The sequence below is a fragment of the Cadophora gregata genome (genome assembly GCF_030347475.1).
Source record: "Cadophora gregata isolate MNR1 chromosome Unknown scaffold_10, whole genome shotgun sequence".
NCBI classification, from domain to species: domain Eukaryota; kingdom Fungi; phylum Ascomycota; class Leotiomycetes; order Helotiales; family Ploettnerulaceae; genus Cadophora; species Cadophora gregata.
This window is the reverse complement of record NW_026695933.1, coordinates 512470-530032: the sequence shown is the minus strand read 5'-3', so window position 1 is coordinate 530032 and position 17563 is coordinate 512470. Positions and strand designations below refer to the sequence as shown.

General features: G+C 48.0%; 8 protein-coding genes across 8 annotated transcripts; 4 read left to right on the top strand and 4 right to left on the bottom strand.

Annotated features, from left to right (window-relative positions):
• Positions 1-1482: 1482 nt before the first annotated feature.
• ONS95_001545 (uncharacterized protein) lies at positions 1483-1806 on the bottom strand (the record flags this gene model as incomplete). The annotated part of the gene is made up of 1 exon (XM_058494745.1): positions 1483-1806. One exon carries the CDS (start codon positions 1804-1806, stop codon positions 1483-1485), a length of 324 nt encoding a protein of 107 aa, XP_058355052.1.
• Positions 1807-3121: 1315 nt separating this feature from the next.
• Positions 3122-4101, top strand: ONS95_001544 (uncharacterized protein; the record flags this gene model as incomplete). Its single annotated transcript, XM_058494744.1, has 3 exons — positions 3122-3238; positions 3305-3549; positions 3597-4101. The coding sequence occupies 3 exons, from the start codon at positions 3122-3124 to the stop codon at positions 4099-4101; spliced, it is 867 nt and encodes a 288-aa protein (XP_058355051.1).
• A 3251-nt stretch (positions 4102-7352) lies between these two features.
• ONS95_001543 (uncharacterized protein) lies at positions 7353-9513 on the top strand. The gene is made up of 3 exons (XM_058494743.1): positions 7353-7399; positions 7451-9221; positions 9411-9513. The coding sequence occupies exon 2, from the start codon at positions 7464-7466 to the stop codon at positions 9174-9176; it is 1713 nt and encodes a 570-aa protein (XP_058355050.1). The 5' UTR covers positions 7353-7399; positions 7451-7463; the 3' UTR covers positions 9177-9221; positions 9411-9513.
• On the bottom strand, positions 9413-11195 carry OST3 (oligosaccharyl transferase subunit ost3/OST6). The gene is made up of 5 exons (XM_058494742.1): positions 10800-11195; positions 10649-10749; positions 10242-10597; positions 10047-10192; positions 9413-9904 (listed from the first exon to the last, which is right to left on the bottom strand). The coding sequence occupies exons 1-5, from the start codon at positions 11145-11147 to the stop codon at positions 9866-9868; spliced, it is 990 nt and encodes a 329-aa protein (XP_058355049.1). The 5' UTR covers positions 11148-11195; the 3' UTR covers positions 9413-9865.
• A 503-nt stretch (positions 11196-11698) lies between these two features.
• Positions 11699-13388, top strand: ONS95_001541 (uncharacterized protein; the record flags this gene model as incomplete). The annotated part of the gene is made up of 5 exons (XM_058494741.1): positions 11699-12109; positions 12163-12345; positions 12395-12492; positions 12654-13097; positions 13160-13388. The coding sequence occupies 5 exons, from the start codon at positions 11699-11701 to the stop codon at positions 13386-13388; spliced, it is 1365 nt and encodes a 454-aa protein (XP_058355048.1).
• A 511-nt stretch (positions 13389-13899) lies between these two features.
• ONS95_001540 (uncharacterized protein) lies at positions 13900-14454 on the top strand (the record flags this gene model as incomplete). The annotated part of the gene is made up of 2 exons (XM_058494740.1): positions 13900-14133; positions 14197-14454. 2 exons carry the CDS (start codon positions 13900-13902, stop codon positions 14452-14454), a joined length of 492 nt encoding a protein of 163 aa, XP_058355047.1.
• A 229-nt stretch (positions 14455-14683) lies between these two features.
• Positions 14684-15486, bottom strand: ONS95_001539 (uncharacterized protein; the record flags this gene model as incomplete). The annotated part of the gene is made up of 5 exons (XM_058494739.1): positions 14684-14819; positions 14877-14909; positions 14976-15081; positions 15136-15375; positions 15435-15486. The coding sequence occupies 5 exons, from the start codon at positions 15484-15486 to the stop codon at positions 14684-14686; spliced, it is 567 nt and encodes a 188-aa protein (XP_058355046.1).
• Positions 15487-16354: 868 nt separating this feature from the next.
• Positions 16355-17376, bottom strand: ONS95_001538 (uncharacterized protein; the record flags this gene model as incomplete). The annotated part of the gene is made up of 2 exons (XM_058494738.1): positions 16355-17249; positions 17303-17376. The coding sequence occupies 2 exons, from the start codon at positions 17374-17376 to the stop codon at positions 16355-16357; spliced, it is 969 nt and encodes a 322-aa protein (XP_058355045.1).
• Between the last annotated feature and the right edge of the window lie 187 nt (positions 17377-17563).

Sequence of the window (17563 nt, the reverse complement as noted above, 5' to 3'; positions counted from 1 at the left end):
TCGAACCCGGGGCTGCCCGGCGCCTTGTACTCTTATTCAGAGATTGAAAGCGGGCTATGTTCTGCTTTTTATTAGTCTCAAGATCATGGCGAATGGCTGGTGGTTAAACTTACAACCCCTACACTATACCGGAAATATAGAGTCAAATATCTGGTTGTATCAGATGATTGATGGATGTAATTCTCTTATTTGAGTACATACGTTTAACAACGTTTTAGGGTGTCCAATAAACCTAGAATGTGCCTAGCTTTGGGGGAAGGTAGGTCTAGTGTGGCTTGATGTGGATTGGGGCGGGTCCGTTGGTTGGCTGTGTTAGGCCTGGTGGGAGTGCGGGGGGATGAATTGACTTGACGCAGGCGAAGTTTACTTCTCCCGCTTGTCCCACATGGCATCGCTAACACTTCCTGCGCAGGCTCTGCTCTGTTTGATTTCACAAGTCACCACCGAACAACTCATACTTAGGTACCATCTATTTTTTTGCGCTGGCATCAGAAGTAAGGTATGGCTAGAGTTCCAGCCTCGACTAATGTTCATCACGGTGGGTTGATGATGGCTTACTCTGCGTAAGCGCTTTTTGGGCTTTGCAAATCTCAAGCAGCCTGGCATTCACTGCTTGTACTGGTATTTGAAGATATACAATCCCGCCACAATTATTGCATCTGCACTCCTCACATTACATCTCAGCTACCTCCCGCTCCATACTCCGTTACTTGTCGTTTCAGAATATTGTGCCTGGTACGGGTGTGTAGAGTATACATACATACATGTATAGCTTCAGTATTATTGGCATCTGTTTTGTTTCTCCTTTTGTTTCCCCGCATATATCTTGAGACTTAGCAGAACCAGAAGTTGGGATTTTCTTCTCCGTGCTAGGTGTAAACAGGGTATATTGAATGTGATTAGTCAAATTCTTCCCAGTCTGGCGGTGGTAAAGGCGATGGCAATGGTGAAGTGAAGTGAGGTCTGAAAGTCGTTTCAGCAACCAATAAGGAAAATCATGCGATGCGGAACCGAAGAACATAAGTATTTTCGTTCGGTGTATGTTGATATTTAGAATTGGTGTAAGATACAGTGGTACGAATATAGGTGTGTTTTCCCTCAATATGACCCAGTAAAAGAACGGGTGGATGAAGTAACAGGCGAGTAGGATGGATGTGAGGTGGTGGTTGTTGGGCTTATGCGCCTCGGCGTCTATGCTGTCTAAACATACACTGTCTCATCTCACCGCAGTGCAACATTAAGAAAAGAAAAGAAAATAGATCAGCGACATGGATGAATGCCGATGCAAATCAGCAAGCAAGAATTGGGGATCTTAGCCAGGGTTCGTTACAGCATTATTGGAAGAAGAAGGTATGGCATTGATGAAGAATTGTTCTGGAAAGAATCTTGCCGCGTTCTGGACGGGTTGGCATTCAGCCCTGTGACGAGAGGGGGGGTCTGAGAAAGAAATAGCCTAAATGTTCCTGGAAAGGCTGGGAGGCTCTATGGCAGGCCCACAGAAGGAACAGAGATAGGTTCTGAGATCCGTCCCAGTGGTAGGTAAATTCGGTATGGGCTGGGATTCCCCGGAATAGGTGACCGTTGATATGTTGGTGAAGCTGGGGAGATCAACAACAGAAGCTGTTGGTGGTGGATTGATTGAACGGTGTTCCCAATCTTACCTCGCCAAGTTGATGGGAGAGGAAGGCTGCGGCGGTGGGATTTGTATCGCTGCACATTGCGAATGCTATCAGTCTCCCCAATAAATAGTACAGTAAGTAACAAATCAAACCAGCTATCGTTGTTGGTATTATTTATTAGATCCATACTGAAAAAGAAGGAGGATGCAGGCGGTCGGTCAATCCGTGCAAGGGAAGAAATCAGCACCACTCATGTTGTTCAATGCGGCACGAATGAGCTTGGCAGGTCTCAGACTGTGTTGTTGCCAGAAGTAAAGCCTGTCTGCAGTCAGAAGTCAAAATTATGGACCAGTGAAGGAGAGCGACATGATGTGCGAAAGCGAAGAGATGGCGCTGATCGCGGGTCGGTACACAGATGGGGAAGTAAGAGAGGAAAGGACCCAGAGGCAGTGCATTGGAGAGGAGAATGAAGTAAGAATACTTTGGCCAATCTGGCTTCGTGAAGGCATAACAACATGCTGCAGGTTTGTAGGCGGCATTCAACTTGGTTTGGCTGAAAGTAAAAGCGAGGCAACGGTGAGGATAACGAACGATGGGACACGCAATCCCTGCTGGGAACATGGGATGACAGATGGCTACCTGGAAGAGGACGGAAGGAAGGATATCAAGATACCAAATAATAGCTAGACAACTGTTGTGAACAGTGAAGAGTGATATGCATGGAAGGGAGTACAGAATCGTGAACAATACTGTTCCTCCGTATGAAGGTACCGCTACATGCCGTCAGGCAGGGCAAATGCGAGCAAAGCGAGACATCCTGATACAGTCCAGACCGCACCAGACCAAAGCCAGAGCTGGAGCTGGAGCTGGAGCCACAATAGCACCACACCGCTGCTGGTGCAGGTGCAGCTGCAGTAGTAGTGGGGAAGGAGAAGAAGCAGAAGTCTGTAGCGTTCAGACGGTGCAGCTTGGTCAGACAACTAAGACGTAAGCTCGGGTGCAGTGTGGGATGGTGATGGTAACGAAGTGCTGTAAGGCTGGGAACACGACGTGAGCGAGGGGAACATGGGGAGGTGGGGAGAGCAGAAAACAGGGCGAAGAGAAGAGAAGAGAAAGAGAAGAGAAGGCTTGAAGGCTTGAAGGCTTGTTGCTTGCCAAGAACGCCTGCTTATCGACAAGGACTAGCGCGATTTCTGCAGCTCCGTCCCCGTCCCCGTCCCTGGCCCTCATTCTCACACTCTCTCATCATCCTCCAGCTCCTGCTCGCAAGCATCAACGTCCCTGGCAGGTATAAACTTTGGACAGCCATATCTTTCTGCCCCAAGTCCGAGATTATTTGTAACCAGTGCCGTCCCAGTTCTTGTCTTCCCCGTCGCAGTCCTCGTCCGGTAGCTTCATAAGCACCGCATCTGCGCTCCGAGGCCCTCTCCAAAACACCAACATCTGCGTACAACTATCTACCTTCACCGCAACGCACACAACAAAACATACGCAGACAGACAATGGACTACCCGTACTTCACCACCGCGGCGCCCCAGCCATATCAGTTCCTCGACCTTCCCCCAACTCCGGCGCATACCGGATCCGCCAACTCGGACCACTACAGCAACTCTCCTCCAGTGCGTACTCAGAATGAATTTCATAAAGTGCAGCCCTACCAGCAGCCTTTCCTGACTCCCAAGCAGGATGCATTCGAGTACCAGACCTTCGACACCTTCAATCAACATTACAATAATGGCATGCAGCCAGTCAAACCCCCAACGCCCGTCTCTCAGCATAAGGGCTCCATCAGCAATGGCGTCAACCACACGTACGAGATGAGCAATGGAGGGGAAGTGAACGACGATGCAAATAGGCGAGGAAGTAATAGCGACGACGATGAAAATATGACACCCGCGCAATCCCGTCGCAAAGCCCAGAATCGAGCTGCGTAAGTAACCCCTCCAACTACTCCACATCATAGCTTATACCCCGCAGACAACGAGCCTTCCGCGAACGCAAAGAACGTCATGTCAAAGACCTCGAAGCGAAACTCGCCGCCCTCGAAAAGAATTCTGCCAATGTCGCCGAAGAAAATGAACGGCTGAAGCTCCAACTGCAGAAGGCCGCGACGGAGAACGAGATCCTGAAAGCGACATCTGCGCATCCTCGTGGGAATGCAGAACCCTTACCGAACGCAGGGCCTATGAAATACTCTCCGACCGATTTCTATACCGAAGTTCTCTATGCGCACGATAATAAGACGCCGAGTCATAGGATCGTTACAAGTGATAGCGGGGAGAGGCTGCTAGCTGCAGGTGCCACCTGGGACTTCATTATTAGCCATCCCCTCTATGCCAAAGGTCTAGTTGATATCGGCGACATCAGTGACAGGCTGAAGAAAGTTGCCAAGTGCGACGGGCAAGGCCCAGTGTTTGAAGAGAGCGCAATTCTTGATGCGATTGAGAATAGTGTTGCAAGTGGAAACGATGAGCTGCTCTGATGTACTGTTACGTTTGGGAGTTCTGAAGCATGACTGGCGGATACCAAGGTGTTTTTTGGGTGGTGGGGAAAATATGGGCAAGGATGTTTCCTGCCGCAGGTGTTTAGGTTCTCATTTGCTTTTGGATATTCATGGAGTTCATTCGTTCATCTAGTGGATTTGATCACTCTACAATGTATTGTTTATGACAGTACTTATGGACTCAAGTCTGTTGAGAGGCTTAGTTGCCTAATCTTATTTTACTTTGCCCCCAAATAGCGAAAACGTCGTACCAGGGTCGTCGACCCAAACTTACTGAAAATCTCCGCTTACTGGACCACATGTCCTTCAATATCCCCGATCTTTCTTTCATGGGGGTTTTCCCGTAGAAGCTTATATGACAAGCAGAAACCACCGCGATTCGTCGTTCGTCTCCAAAGATTCTCTAAAGCTGACCTTCAGGTAAATCAGGCACCTCCATGTCTCCAGTGTGTCTTACCCCAGATCAAGCAGCAAGCATGAACTGCAACCAAGTATGTACAGCTACAGGTGTCCCTACCAAGTCATCATGCCACTTTCAGCAAAGCGATTGATACCGAGACGAGACGAGACTCCGGTTCATGACACCCAGGCTTTCCAGAATTGATACCAAGGTGAATTGAAGCTACAGCAGGAATAGTACCCTCCGTTCCCTTGCTTTGCGTTGTTACCGTGTGGGATGGATTGCGTCGAGGTTGCATTGTGCTATTCAATGGTCTCCAATCAACACACCATCTATACGCATACACGCATCCCTCGCTGCGAACTACATCCAAGTATGAGGCCAAACTCATCCATTACACTAACATCACCAATATCACCACCCGCAAAGGAAGCCATTACAGCACACTCTGTTGTGGTTCTTAACATCCTCCCTCTTGCTCTGAATCGGTTTTCCATCGTTGCTTGTTTGATCTAGCTGATCTAGTCGATCTAGTCGATCTAGTTTACGAGAGATTGGGAGATTGGAAGATATTCCCCAGTATGTGAGTAGGTAGAGAAAAAAAAACAGTGTAGGTAATCGAGAACATCCGATCGGATTGTGCGAGCGGTGTGCTTGTGGAGGTGGAGGGAGAAGAGGAGATGTCTTTTGTGAGGTGTTTGTGGGGAGAAGGGAGTAGAAGTGGATATGATCACGTTAGGTGTGTCTCGCTGTCGTTCAAAAAATTTGTTGTCATTCTTTTATCACCGGCGTCATCACCATTATTTTTTATCAGCTTGTTCAATTCGTTTCTTCCCTGACATGGTTTCTTGTTTTGCTTACAATTCCAGACTTTACTCAGGAGGCGTAGGGGCAGGTTTCCACCATGAACGTCGATGATGGGGGAGGTATTGAGCTCGATCACAGTACCAGATGCGTGCACATCAAATTATCTTTCACGATCCTTAGAGTCACATAATTGTAGAAGAGTCAACTGCTGACGGCTCTGTTATTTATACTTGCTCATAATAAACCATCTCCGCGCCGCATTTTTTAATTTACCTCGAGCTAAGGAAGAGCATGTGCTGGTCAGCTTCGTTCGTCTTTTCCTTTCCTTCCAATTCACTCTTTATTTCATTCATCAAGTCTCACAGCTCTCCCTGCTCTTGTGTTGATTCTCACTTTCCTATCAGTCACTATCACCACGCATACCACGTGGCTTCACACCTGCAGCTTCAAGCAGAGCACATAAATACCTCTCCACTCTCCTAGGTAAAAAGACAACTATCCTTCGCTAACAAGTATGCAGACATACTTGGACTGAATGGTGCTGCCTGCCTGGATTACAGATTCTGACATACTTGTATGAATGAGCGCCGTGGAGAAGGGACAGAGCCGCTTGAGCGTGCTCAGGTTTGAGATACTGGGGTGGATTTGAAAATTTTGGGTGGAGAATAGGTGAAGTTGAGTGCTGGACTTTGACAGCAGAGTGAAAAGTGGCAGTGAGTAGTGAAATGGCAACACGAATCCTTGCTTCTCGTTTTCACATTTTGAAATGGCTGGTTCGCTCATGGATATACACATTAATGTCGAACACTCCATAGAGAAAGTGTCAAAACTCCGCAGTTTATTGGAAATGATACCCCCCTTCTTGTGCTCGATTTCCTTTCTGGCAACCTGATGGGCTTCCATCGCCCGATCTTGCTTTGTTGATAGAACCTCGACACAGGCGATGTGGACCCCTAGTTATACACTGAGGTGGTCCATATCCAGACAACTGCTGAGGTGAGGCACTACTTCCAATACAGAATCACCGAATTTTTAAATCAAGCACGAGTGAACACTAAAAACTATTTCATTCTTCTTCCTCGCCAATTTGAACGAAGTCCAGGCCAGTGGCCACCCACCCTGGGGGCATAAAACCCACACCCTGCTGGAGTAGAAGCTGAGGGCTAACACTGACACAAAGCAAATTACTCTGAGACAATTCTCGGCACTCTTCTTGATTGAAGGCTGTGGAGATAGGTGCGAATTGAAGGGATGTCTCTACCTAGAAATCTTTGCCTCACCTTCCGTAAATATTGGGTTTCTAGATGTTCAACCTTGCGAACGAAGTGAGACGAACGAGCATGGACTTGGTCTATGCGGGTTAGAATGATGATAAGATTATGTTTGACAGCAGCTTTTTTTATGGCAGTGATGATCTTGTTTTTCGGTTTGTGAAAGGTCTGGGATGAGATGAGATCGAGCCGTTTGGGGAAAAAAGTCAGGGTTGGAGGCGCTGGATCTACAAACTAGATGCTAAGTCACTCGTCTGAATATCTTGATTGCTCTAGGCTATTTAGTTCTGAACAGAAGACGGAGACTTTGAGCAATGCTAAGCAAGTGGAAGCTTGTTATTCGCCAATCCGAATTTGGACGATCTTATATCTTCGGTGAGCACGGTTGCCAGCTCTGGCATTTAGTCCGGAGGAAGAGTCCTCTCTTGCGAATCTAACTAGTATTCTCACAGAAATACGTCTGGTTCTCGCGTAGCTTGGTTTGTGTTGACGTCCTACAAGAAATCGGTAATTGTCACGTGCAAGTCATGCTTCCAGATTTCTGGAAAGCGAAGAAGTAACTTTGCTGCATTTGTGATATATCTGCAACGCCGAATGTTGAAAAGCTTCATATAACTACCACAAGTAAGTTTGAAGCAGATTTCTTTTCCGAGAAGTTGTTATTGAAGCCAGTCAATGACACTATCCCAAATAAGGGCAAGCGTCCTCTTTAAGGGGAGCCGAACTCAACCCCAACTCTTGTCTTTTCTTCACCGCAAAACGACTTGACCTGAATCATATTGATACACTTCTCATAACAGTACGAGTTTTCCATATTACAGTTTGTTTACTTTCTGACTGACGCATATAGAATAAAGATAGAGATGTCAGCATCAGCAGAATCTCTTGCGGCACGCCTCGCCTACGCACCAGTGCCCCTGAAATTTGGCACCAGTGGCCGCCGCGGTGAAGTCATCCACCTCACTCAACTTGAGATCTACACAAACGTCGTCGCCGAAGTCGAGTACTTGCAATCACTTCCTATTTCTGAAGGTGGAATCAAATCCGGAGATGACTTTTTCTTCGCTCATGACCTCCGTCCCAGTTCCACTAAATTGGTCGAGAATGGCCGTGGTGGCCTCTGTCAAGCAGTCACGCAAGCTTTGAAGGATACTGGAATGAAGCCCATCAATCTTGGTGATATCCCTACGCCGGCTCTGACTTACTGGGCTATCACTCATGGGAAGGGTAGCATCATGGTTACAGGCAGTCATATCCCTTTCAGCCGTAATGGATATAAGTTGAATACATCCAAAGGCGAGTTGATGAAGAGAGATGAGCAGCCTATCAATGATAGAGTTGCAATCACTCGCGAGAAGCTTCTCAATCAACCATACTCCGAGTCTCTATTCGATGAGCAGGGTGTTTTCCGCAATGTGTCACAAGAGGTCCTTCCTGCCATCCCCGAGGGTAGAGCAGCTTACATCAAACGCTATGTGGATTTCTTCAAGGGCGAGTCACTGAAAGGAGTGAAGTTATTAGCGTACCAGCACTCTGCCGTTGGTCGTGATCTTCTGATCGAAATTTTCGAGGCTCTTGGCGCAACCGTCACTGCCGCTGGCCGTAGTGACACTTTCGTGCCCATCGATACAGAGGCTATCGATCAGGCTCAACTTGACGTTGTCCAGAAGCTGTACGATGATGCTGGAAAGGGTTTTACTGCTGTTATCTCCACAGATGGCGACAGTGACCGTCCTCTGATCCTCGCTCCCGAATCAGACGTCCTCCGCTTCTTCGGTGGCGACTTGCTAGGCATGGTCGTCGCCGAGTTCCTAGAAGTTGGTGCAGCAGTCGTTCCAATCAGCACCAACGACGCCATCGATCGCGGACCACTCGCCGCAGTCACCGAGCCGAAAACAAAAATCGGCAGCCCATATGTCATCTCCGGTATGGAGCGCGCCATCGCAAAGGGCATCCCGCGCGTCTGTGGATGGGAAGCAAACGGTGGCTTCCTCACAGGATCCGACATCACACGCAACGGCAATGTCCTCACTGCACTGCCTACACGTGATGCTTTCCTCCCTCTACTCAGCGCTCTCTTCGCAGCACACAACCGCAAAACCACCCTCCCAAAACTCTTCGACACCCTCCCACCACGCTTCAGCCGCGCTTCTCTCCTCCGCAACTTCCCCCGCCCTACGAGCATGAAGATCGTCGAGCGCTTCTCACCGCCCGAAGCCAGCATGCAAGATGTCTCCTACCAGACCGATGGCGTCACCGCGTTAGACGCCGACTCAACCAAAGTCCCTGTATCTGAAGCAGCCGTTAAGAGATTCGAGCAGATCCGCAACGACATCCAGACAGTTTTCTCAGCAGAAGCTGGCTTCTCTCCAGTCTCCCGGATCCTCTACACAGACGGCGTGCGTATCCTGTTCGCCAATGGCGATGTGGCTCATGTCCGGCCGTCTGGAAATGCGGATGAGCTTCGTATTTATTCTGTTGCGGATACGCAGGAGCGGGCTGATGTTATTGCTAACCAGGGTGTTGCGGAGCCGAATGGGTTGTTGAGGACTTTGGAGAAGTTGGTTTCGGCTTAGGTTGGAAGATGTGGGCAAAAGTTTGGATTTTGGGCATTTCAGGAGGTGAGTTTCGCTTGGTCAAATGATTCAGTAGTTCGATTGCGGTAGATAGAAGCTATTCGAGGAATGCCCTCGTTTACAAATCAAACTTAAATTTGCTACATTGGTACAGCATGATCCATACACATGGATGCACCGTCCCTCTCTTCTATCTGTGTCTCATCCATCTTACATCTCGCTGATCACTACTAGGAGGCAACACAGTCTGCCACTGGTTAAGACGAAAGAGAGCAATGCGGACTACTGTGGAAAGCACATGAAATTTACTTGACATTGAAAAACTCCGGACTCAAAGTCTGAATGGCAAAAAACTGTTTTGAGTTGCACGTTTGGCTCTAGCAATGCACTATGGTCTATACCCCAGAGATCATCCGTACTCTTACGCCTATGGACGACACCCGAGCTTTGCTTTCCTACCATAGCTTTCCGTGGTCACAGTGCGTGATCCACCATTGAAGTCCATGCTTTACGCCAGATGAATCCAAGCCAAGAGATCAGCTACCCGGGTTGGCAAACGATGAAATCAGACTCCTTTGTGACCTATAAACGCTTCTATCGAAGCTATATTACATGCTCTGAAGACTTTTGTACACCCAGTTGATGCTCCGTCTCGATTCAAGATATCCGACCGTTCCCATGTAGAACGTCTACGCAAAAGGAGGTAACCAAAATGGGTATCCGCCGTTCTGGTTGGAAGGTTAGCTATTATTCCACAGTCCAAAAGATGAAATGACACAGGGACGAGTTGGCGATGGCCTGAATATGGCAGAGTCTGTCTCCAAGTCTACCAGACTCGGAGGTGGGGAAATGAATCAGAAATGTATTTACCTTGATGCGGAAGGTGCTCAGGAGGAAGCTATACATGACAAAAATCACTGCTCCCCAAATGATAACGGCGACTTGCTGTGTCCTTGGGTCTGATATGCGTGGAACCTTCAAGGCCAGCGAAATGGTAGCGAAGGAGAGAATTCCATCTATATGAATCAGTATATGCTCTGGACTCACCGAAGCAGCTAGACTTACACATGGCGGCAACAATTTGCGTCTCAAGGCCATATTGGTTCGAAAACCCGCCAGCAAAGTAGCTAACACCACCTTTACCATTGCCAGCAACATAAGGCACTTTTCGGATGTGGTTGAACATATGCCCACTCGTGAAGAGCAAGATAGCAATCAAGCTAATGGCTGCCCAAACGTTGCGGTTTTGAATGACAGGCAACAAGTATGGCCATGCAACACTTAGGAAGGTAATCGTGCCTAGGATTGTTGTGGTTACAGCTATAACACGAACCCAATTGATGGGCCGGACGACTTGTGGATATGAACCCTCAGGTAGGTGACGAGTGATCCAGGAGTGGGCCTGCTCTGCGGATTGTGGTCTGACGTCTAATTAGCCCAGTCCAGTATATAATAACCTCAATGATATATACCCGCTTTTGAAGTCGTATCTGATCGGGCCACTGTCTGCCGCAGCGTGAGGGCCAGTGGTTGGCTGGAAAAGAAGGAGGACTGGCGCAGTTTGGAGACCAAGCTGCAATACCATTAGCAGAAGTCAATTGGCAAGCTAAACTAATCACTTACAGATTGGAAAGTGTTCTTCCCATCGGTGAAGTCCAAGGTGCCATAAAGCAATCGTGATTCGCCCTTCTTATCCCCTTTAATCCAGCTCTTGGACAGCAATTCCCATTCTGGCTGGAATTCCCGACACAATTGACATCCGAATCGAGATTCCAAAGCCGTAAGCAGGACGGCGACTGCATAGTCTCTCGGAGCTGTGGTAAGCTTCCCATATAGAGAATCATCGAGCTTTAATGGGGACGAAGAGCGAGCTTTCGAATGGAACGCCTCGAATCTATCTGCGGCGGGTTTCTTCGCTGCAAGGGCCGTAAAAGGCAGAAGGGAAACAACCAGCCCTTTGAGGAAATGCATGTTGGCGATGATCAGAGTGTTGCGTGGACAATCGAGGGTTTCAGGAACTGTTCAAGTTGACGATGGAGCTACTCGAGGTGTCGTGTCCTCTCGGCGGGAGCTCGAGTTGTGGCTGAGGAAGTGGCGCCGCGGCAGTGCAGCCACACTTGGCCTGAGCTTCAGGAACCTTCACAATATCCAGCAGTATCCACCTGAACAATATTTCTCTGGGTTCCATCCTTGGATCAGAATCAGAATTGAACTACTCACGTTCGATCCTGAATGGACAAGACAACGCGCTTGATAATAGTTGTTTTCCCTTAGACAGCAGAAAGTCTTCCTGCGTCGCTCTATATCCTCCCTTGTCCCACTCTTGAGCTTCATCGGCACTTGTCAGGCAACGTTCCACTCCTTATCTTTCGGAGCAGCCGAGTGGAAATGTCAGATACACAAAACTACATGAAGCTTGTTCATCAAGCTTTCTATTCCTTCATGTTGTGCTGTGCCTTTTCGATATCCCAACTTTTTGTTGACATTGAGGAATAGGCCCCACGTCACGAGACACCATCAACATGGCACCACAAGCCCCAAATGACAGTCCTGAAGAGGAAATCCAAGAACCGAGTCCATACACTCAAGCACTCGCCAAGCGGGTGATCCGCAAAATCGATATGCGGATCCTAGCCATCATGTTCGTAACTTACAACCTGAACTTCATGGGCAAAGTCATCCTCTCCTCAGCAGCTGTGTTCGGCCTCAGTGAAGACAATCACTTGGTTGGGAAACAGTACTCGTGGGTATCTTCGATCTTTTATTTTGGGTATCTATTCTTCGAATACCCGACCACCATTCTCATTCAGAAACTCCCGATCGGGAAATATCTTTCGGGTGTCATTTTGCTATGGGGCGCAATCGTGGCATCGACAGCTGCATGTACGAGTTTTGGTGGGCTGGCTACTTGTCGGTTTCTGCTGGGTGTTGCGGTAAGTTCTAGTTGACAGGCTTTGTCTGATTGCTGAGACTGACCTGAGTCAAGGAAGCCACCATCTCGCCAGCATTCGTGTATGTGACGGCAATCTGGTATACTCGTGACGAAATCCCTGCACGGACTGGAGTATGGTTTACAGGAAACAGCTGTGGTGGCTTCATTGCATCTCTTTTAGCTTACGGCATTGGTCAAATTGAGCATCCCCTCCACCCTTGGCAGTGGATGTTCATTGTGAGTTCTGACTATGTCTCCATTCGAAGATGCTGACCAGCTTGGCTAGATATTTGGCGTGATAACTAGTGTCTGGAGCGTTTTCGTCTTCTTCCTCCTTCCAGATACCATCAACGATGCCAGCTTCCTTACCGAAGAAGAAAAGCAGTATGCCGAGACCGCGTAGTGCTCTCCGGGGCAGGTCGTGTCGACCCAATAAATAGCAAATGAAAGATCGATCAAGTAATTGAATGCTTAACAGATCCCAAGACGTATCTATTCGCCGCCATATCTGTATTGACGCAGATCCCAAACGGCGGAACTGGCAGTTTCGGCAATCTTGCTCTGAAGAGCTTTGGATTCACATCACTTGAGTCTACGCTTATTACACTTCCTGCTTCTGTGGTTGCTATGTCGACTATTCTGGGCACCGGGTGGCTTGCGAGTCGATTCAGGAACATCACGACGTTCTTGATTATAGCTGTCGTCATCCCACCTGTCGTCGGGAGTGCGATCATCAGTTCAGACGAAAGGTGTTCGCTTGTTTGCGTACTACTGCGCACATACTCTCTTCATTCTTCAACTAATATGGCAAGACTGATGTGTTCCCAGCTCCAAACTGGTCCTGGAGCAATTCCTCTCTCCCTTGGTCTCGTCTCCTCGAACTACAAAGGCGTCACGAAGAAAATGACTGTGACAGCAATCATTTTCCTCACTTATTGCGCCGGAAGTATCGCCGGCCCACAAACATTCAAGACTACCGAGAAAGCTGCGTAAGTCTCCTTCAACATCCTAAACTCTAACCTCTCGTCCCAAATAAGCTGACATTTCCCAGCGGCTACCCCACAGCATTCAAAGCAATTTTGATCTGCTACGGCCTCGTAATCTTCGTCTCCCAGGGCTTGCGACTCTATCTCGCGTTCGTGAACAAGAAGCGAGATCGTGAAGAAGTCGAAGCTGCTACTTGGGAGACGGATGTCGCGCCTGGAAAGCGGCAGTTGACCGCGGACGATTATGAGGATGTGACCGATTTACACACTCCGGGCTTTAGGTATCGGTTATAGAGTGGGATGCTGGATGCTGGTAGAAAGACTTCGTGTGTAATAATCCATGGTTGGGCCATAGAAACACACTAAAAACTGTGATGATATGTACTGAAATCAGCTTGGTACATCTCACCACTTTGAGAAGATCAAGAGTACCTTGAACGGAACGTTCTGATTGTCTCGATGGTTTATATATCGAGAAATTGTTTCGCAAACCACTGTTACGATCAAAGTTCGCTATGCAAATTCATCGAAAGAAGGCTTGTCCAACTGACTATCTGAGCGAAGCTCTTGAAAGCTTTGCGCTCGAGTTCACGGGCTAGCCCTGCGTCTCGAGTTGACGTAAAACAAGTAACCGAGGGCAGAATTCCCGTTGGACTAATCCGGATCTCACGTCAGAACAATTTCCATGCAAAAGCTCCAAGGCTTTTCTACAGCATCTAAAGCGCAAGCTGGTGACACAAATGCTCTCGTTTTGAAAGCTCTTCCATCACCAAGGCTTGTTTGACTCAGCATACCGGCTGTCGTTATGTCTCTCTCCATTGCTCAATGGCCATCCCAGCCAATCCCCGAGCCTGTCAAAGACCTGATCTCCAAGTTCTACGCTTGCGTCGATGCTCCTCAGGATCCCAATGCGAATACGGTCCTTGCAAACGAGGTATTCCTTCCAAATGGGACATTCACCATCAATCAACGTGTAGTCCAGGGCAAAGAACAAATCCAGAACTGGAGAGCAAGTGCAGCGAGCGGGAATCAGGTGAAAGTGAGCCCCACCTCTTAGTACAATAAATGCAGGAACGAGAAAGCATGACTTAGATGAGTTCAGGTGAGCGTGCATACAGTCGAGAAAGTCTACAATCTGGATGGACAAGGGGGCCAAGTGTTGACTACGGGGACGCTGTTCTTGGAGATGATGGGTGGACAAAAGGCGACTTCGGTTTATGCTGCGAGATGTTTGGTATATGATGTGGGAAGTGCAAACCCTAGAATCAAGGAGTGGCAGGGCTGGTGTGATTATATGCCGTACATGTTGGCTGGTATGTTCGAGGCGCCGAGAATCTATAACAATAAGATAACGAGTTGAGCTGGTACTGTTTCGAAAATCATGGAGATCATGACACCCGGTGCGCTTGAAATTTCTCTTTCCTTGAATCTCACCTTTTCCTAAGCATGGAAGAATTGGAACTGATCTGCTGCTCCGCGTGATCTTTGGAATGGATACGATCTCAAGTGTACTTATATACACGAGACAATTTGTCCCTTTCCCGGAATTATGTACATATAAATAGAACCAATTCTCTGCTATCGTTCAATTAATTGCCAGCTGGCTGCTTGCCCACCTGCTTAGTGGCAATTCTCCCGGCCGTTCCTCCACTGACATTCTTAGCTGCAACGTTGTTTTTCGCCTTCTGCGCAGCAGACTTGAAGGCTTTCATGTCTCCCGACGCTCTGTGATTGAAAGATTAGCAAACAGTATCGAGGTTCGTACTTGGACTGTAGACTTACGCGTTGATGGTCATGACCATTCCTTGCTGACAACTAGTTTCGGAAACCGTTAGAAAATGCGGCGGGAACGAGACTAGACAGTGGGATCGAAACACTTACTGGTTCGCAGCAGCGCAGTACATGTACATGGGCTGAGTATCATCCTGTACGACCATGGTAAACGTCTTGACTTTCGATGCACCTTGCTGTACAGGCATGAAGCCACCTATTCAAGTTAGCGCTTCCAAGTTTTGAAATCCATGAAGAAGGATGGCCTTACTGTTCACAGCATTCTTGGCAGGTTTGCACGCTGCTTGTGGCCCCGAAGCTTGCGTGGCTGTATGATTCGCCGATACGAACTGGTATTGTACTGTGTCTCCTGCGGCTGCTTTGATTGAGTTTGGAGTGAATGTGACAGCGTTGGGATTTTGCAGGCTGCCGACTACGACGACGTGGGTCTGGCCTTGTTGGCGGGGGAGAATGAGAGTGTCTTCGATTGGAGCGTCGATTGTTGAGGCAACTGGGAAAGTTATTGGATTAGCTAAGAAGGTTTTTGTATTGGATCATAGATGTTCTTACATGCAGAACCAGCTGCTAAGCTCGTAATGAAAAAGAATGCGTTGAAAAGCATTTTGTGTTTTGACAGAAAAAAGCCGAGAATTAAACGCGGAAATTATTAAAGATTGTAGACGAGAATGGAATTATAAGAGCTTGACGGTACAACAAAGTGAAAGAAAGGGCTATGAGTACTGGAATGAATGAGAAAGCCAAGAGCAGTCATCCACTGTCTTATAAGTACCTCGGGCGGTCGGGCCAGTGGCGCATCACGAGCATTAAGCACCTGACCCAAACATGAAGTTTTGCCGAACTTGACATGTACCACGGCTCATAAATTCGAAGATATCCGACAGGCAGGCCCATCTCGAAGCCCAAAGTTTCCTTCCAAAAACATCAGACGGGGCTGCGATTGGGTAAGCGAGGGTCCGAATTCAAAACAAGCCATGTGAGAATGAAACGTGGCAAATTCAAGCTTCAGATTAAGCTCATCGGACGGGAGATCTACTGGAGATCTGCGATCCACATTCGTTTGAAAACTAAACTTATCATCCTAAAAGAGACTTCTGGGCGAGGACACTGGTAGAAACTGCATGAAAACTTTGTGATCTGTCTGAAGTGAAAACTTTAGTTGTAGATCTGGCACGGTACAGGCATAGTGATGTCCAAGACTTCATTTTTCAAGTTAATGCATATCATCGGACCAATTGTCTGGGCAATCTTTCGTTCAGCAGTTTTCATTGGATCGAGTCATGCATCATGTGGTCCTCAATTAAATAATGGCCATTCAAATTATTGTTTGTCTTGTAGGGAGATCCTCAGCCTTGCGAAGAAATCAAAAACCAGCCTTGGGAAAGGCAAAGATACAAGCATATCTCCCATTTCGATTCTGTAACAAGCTATCAATCTGAATTGCATGTGAGAATCTGTCATGATATCAGTCTTTACTGGACCCATCCCTCCTTTTTCATTATCTCCTTAGTCCACACCTCCAACTTCTCTGCCAGTTCTGCGTTCTTCGCATCGCCACTCTGCCACCACGGCTCCCCAAGACGTTTGAATACCTCGAAATACATGCCACTCTCTTCCGCCTTCATATCTGGACTTGCCACACCAAACAGACTGCTCCATGAACCCTTATCCGCGGTAAGCGTCAATCCCACCATCCGTACAATTGGAAGGACTTTAGTCAACAGCGACCCGGACTCTGCAACAGAATTCGCGAGGTTCGTCTCCACCAAACCTGGATGCACACATGAAACCCAAATCCCCCCTTCGCCTTTCAGGGCACCAGCGGAGGCTGGGCCGTACCTTTTGTTCAAGGTCCTCGTATGGAGAATGTTGGCCAATTTGCTTTGTCCGTATCGCTGCCACGTGCCACTATCCTTGAGTGACAAGTCGTCGAAGTTGATGCCACCTTTAGGTGCGCTTAAGTGGCCTGACGAAGTGAGGTTGACAACACGCACGCTTCCAGGAGGAAGGTTGGTTGCTGTCTTTAGCATCAGAGGAAGAAGCAGCTCCGTCAAAACCCAGTGGGAGAGATAATTTGTCTGCCACTGTGCTTCGTGACCATCTTTGGTCATTTCGAAAGGTGTTGCCATAATTCCTGCGTTGTTGATGAGGCCGTGCAGTGCTGTTTCCAGATTGAGAAATCGTTTAGCAGCTGCGACTACGCTGCTTAGGTCCATCAGATCCATCTGGAGGAGATCGATGTTGAGATCTTTGGAGGGGAACATCTCCTTAATACTGGCGATGGCTGCGATGCCTTTCGCCTTATTTCGAGCGCCCAGGTAAACATGCGCACCATGTTCGGCTAGGCGAGCTACTGTATAATAGCCTCTGTCAATTGATTAGTGATACAGGTCCACAAAGAGGGAATACGGGACGCATACATGCCAGAGTTTCCACCAGTAACAATGAAAACTTTGCCTTTGAGATCTGGAAGAGTGTCGGGATGGAATGTCATGGCTTTCGAAATTATTTGTATTCCGTTTGAAACAAGTCTGAAAGTTTGAAGGGCAGCAAGCAGAAAGTGAAGCCAAAAGTCTCAAATTAAGTGTCGAAGATATGAAATGATGTGCGTGTGGCATTCGAGCCGGACAAGAGCATATATACTGTCCGCTGGGTTCAGCAACGTCCCAACCAAAGAGCCC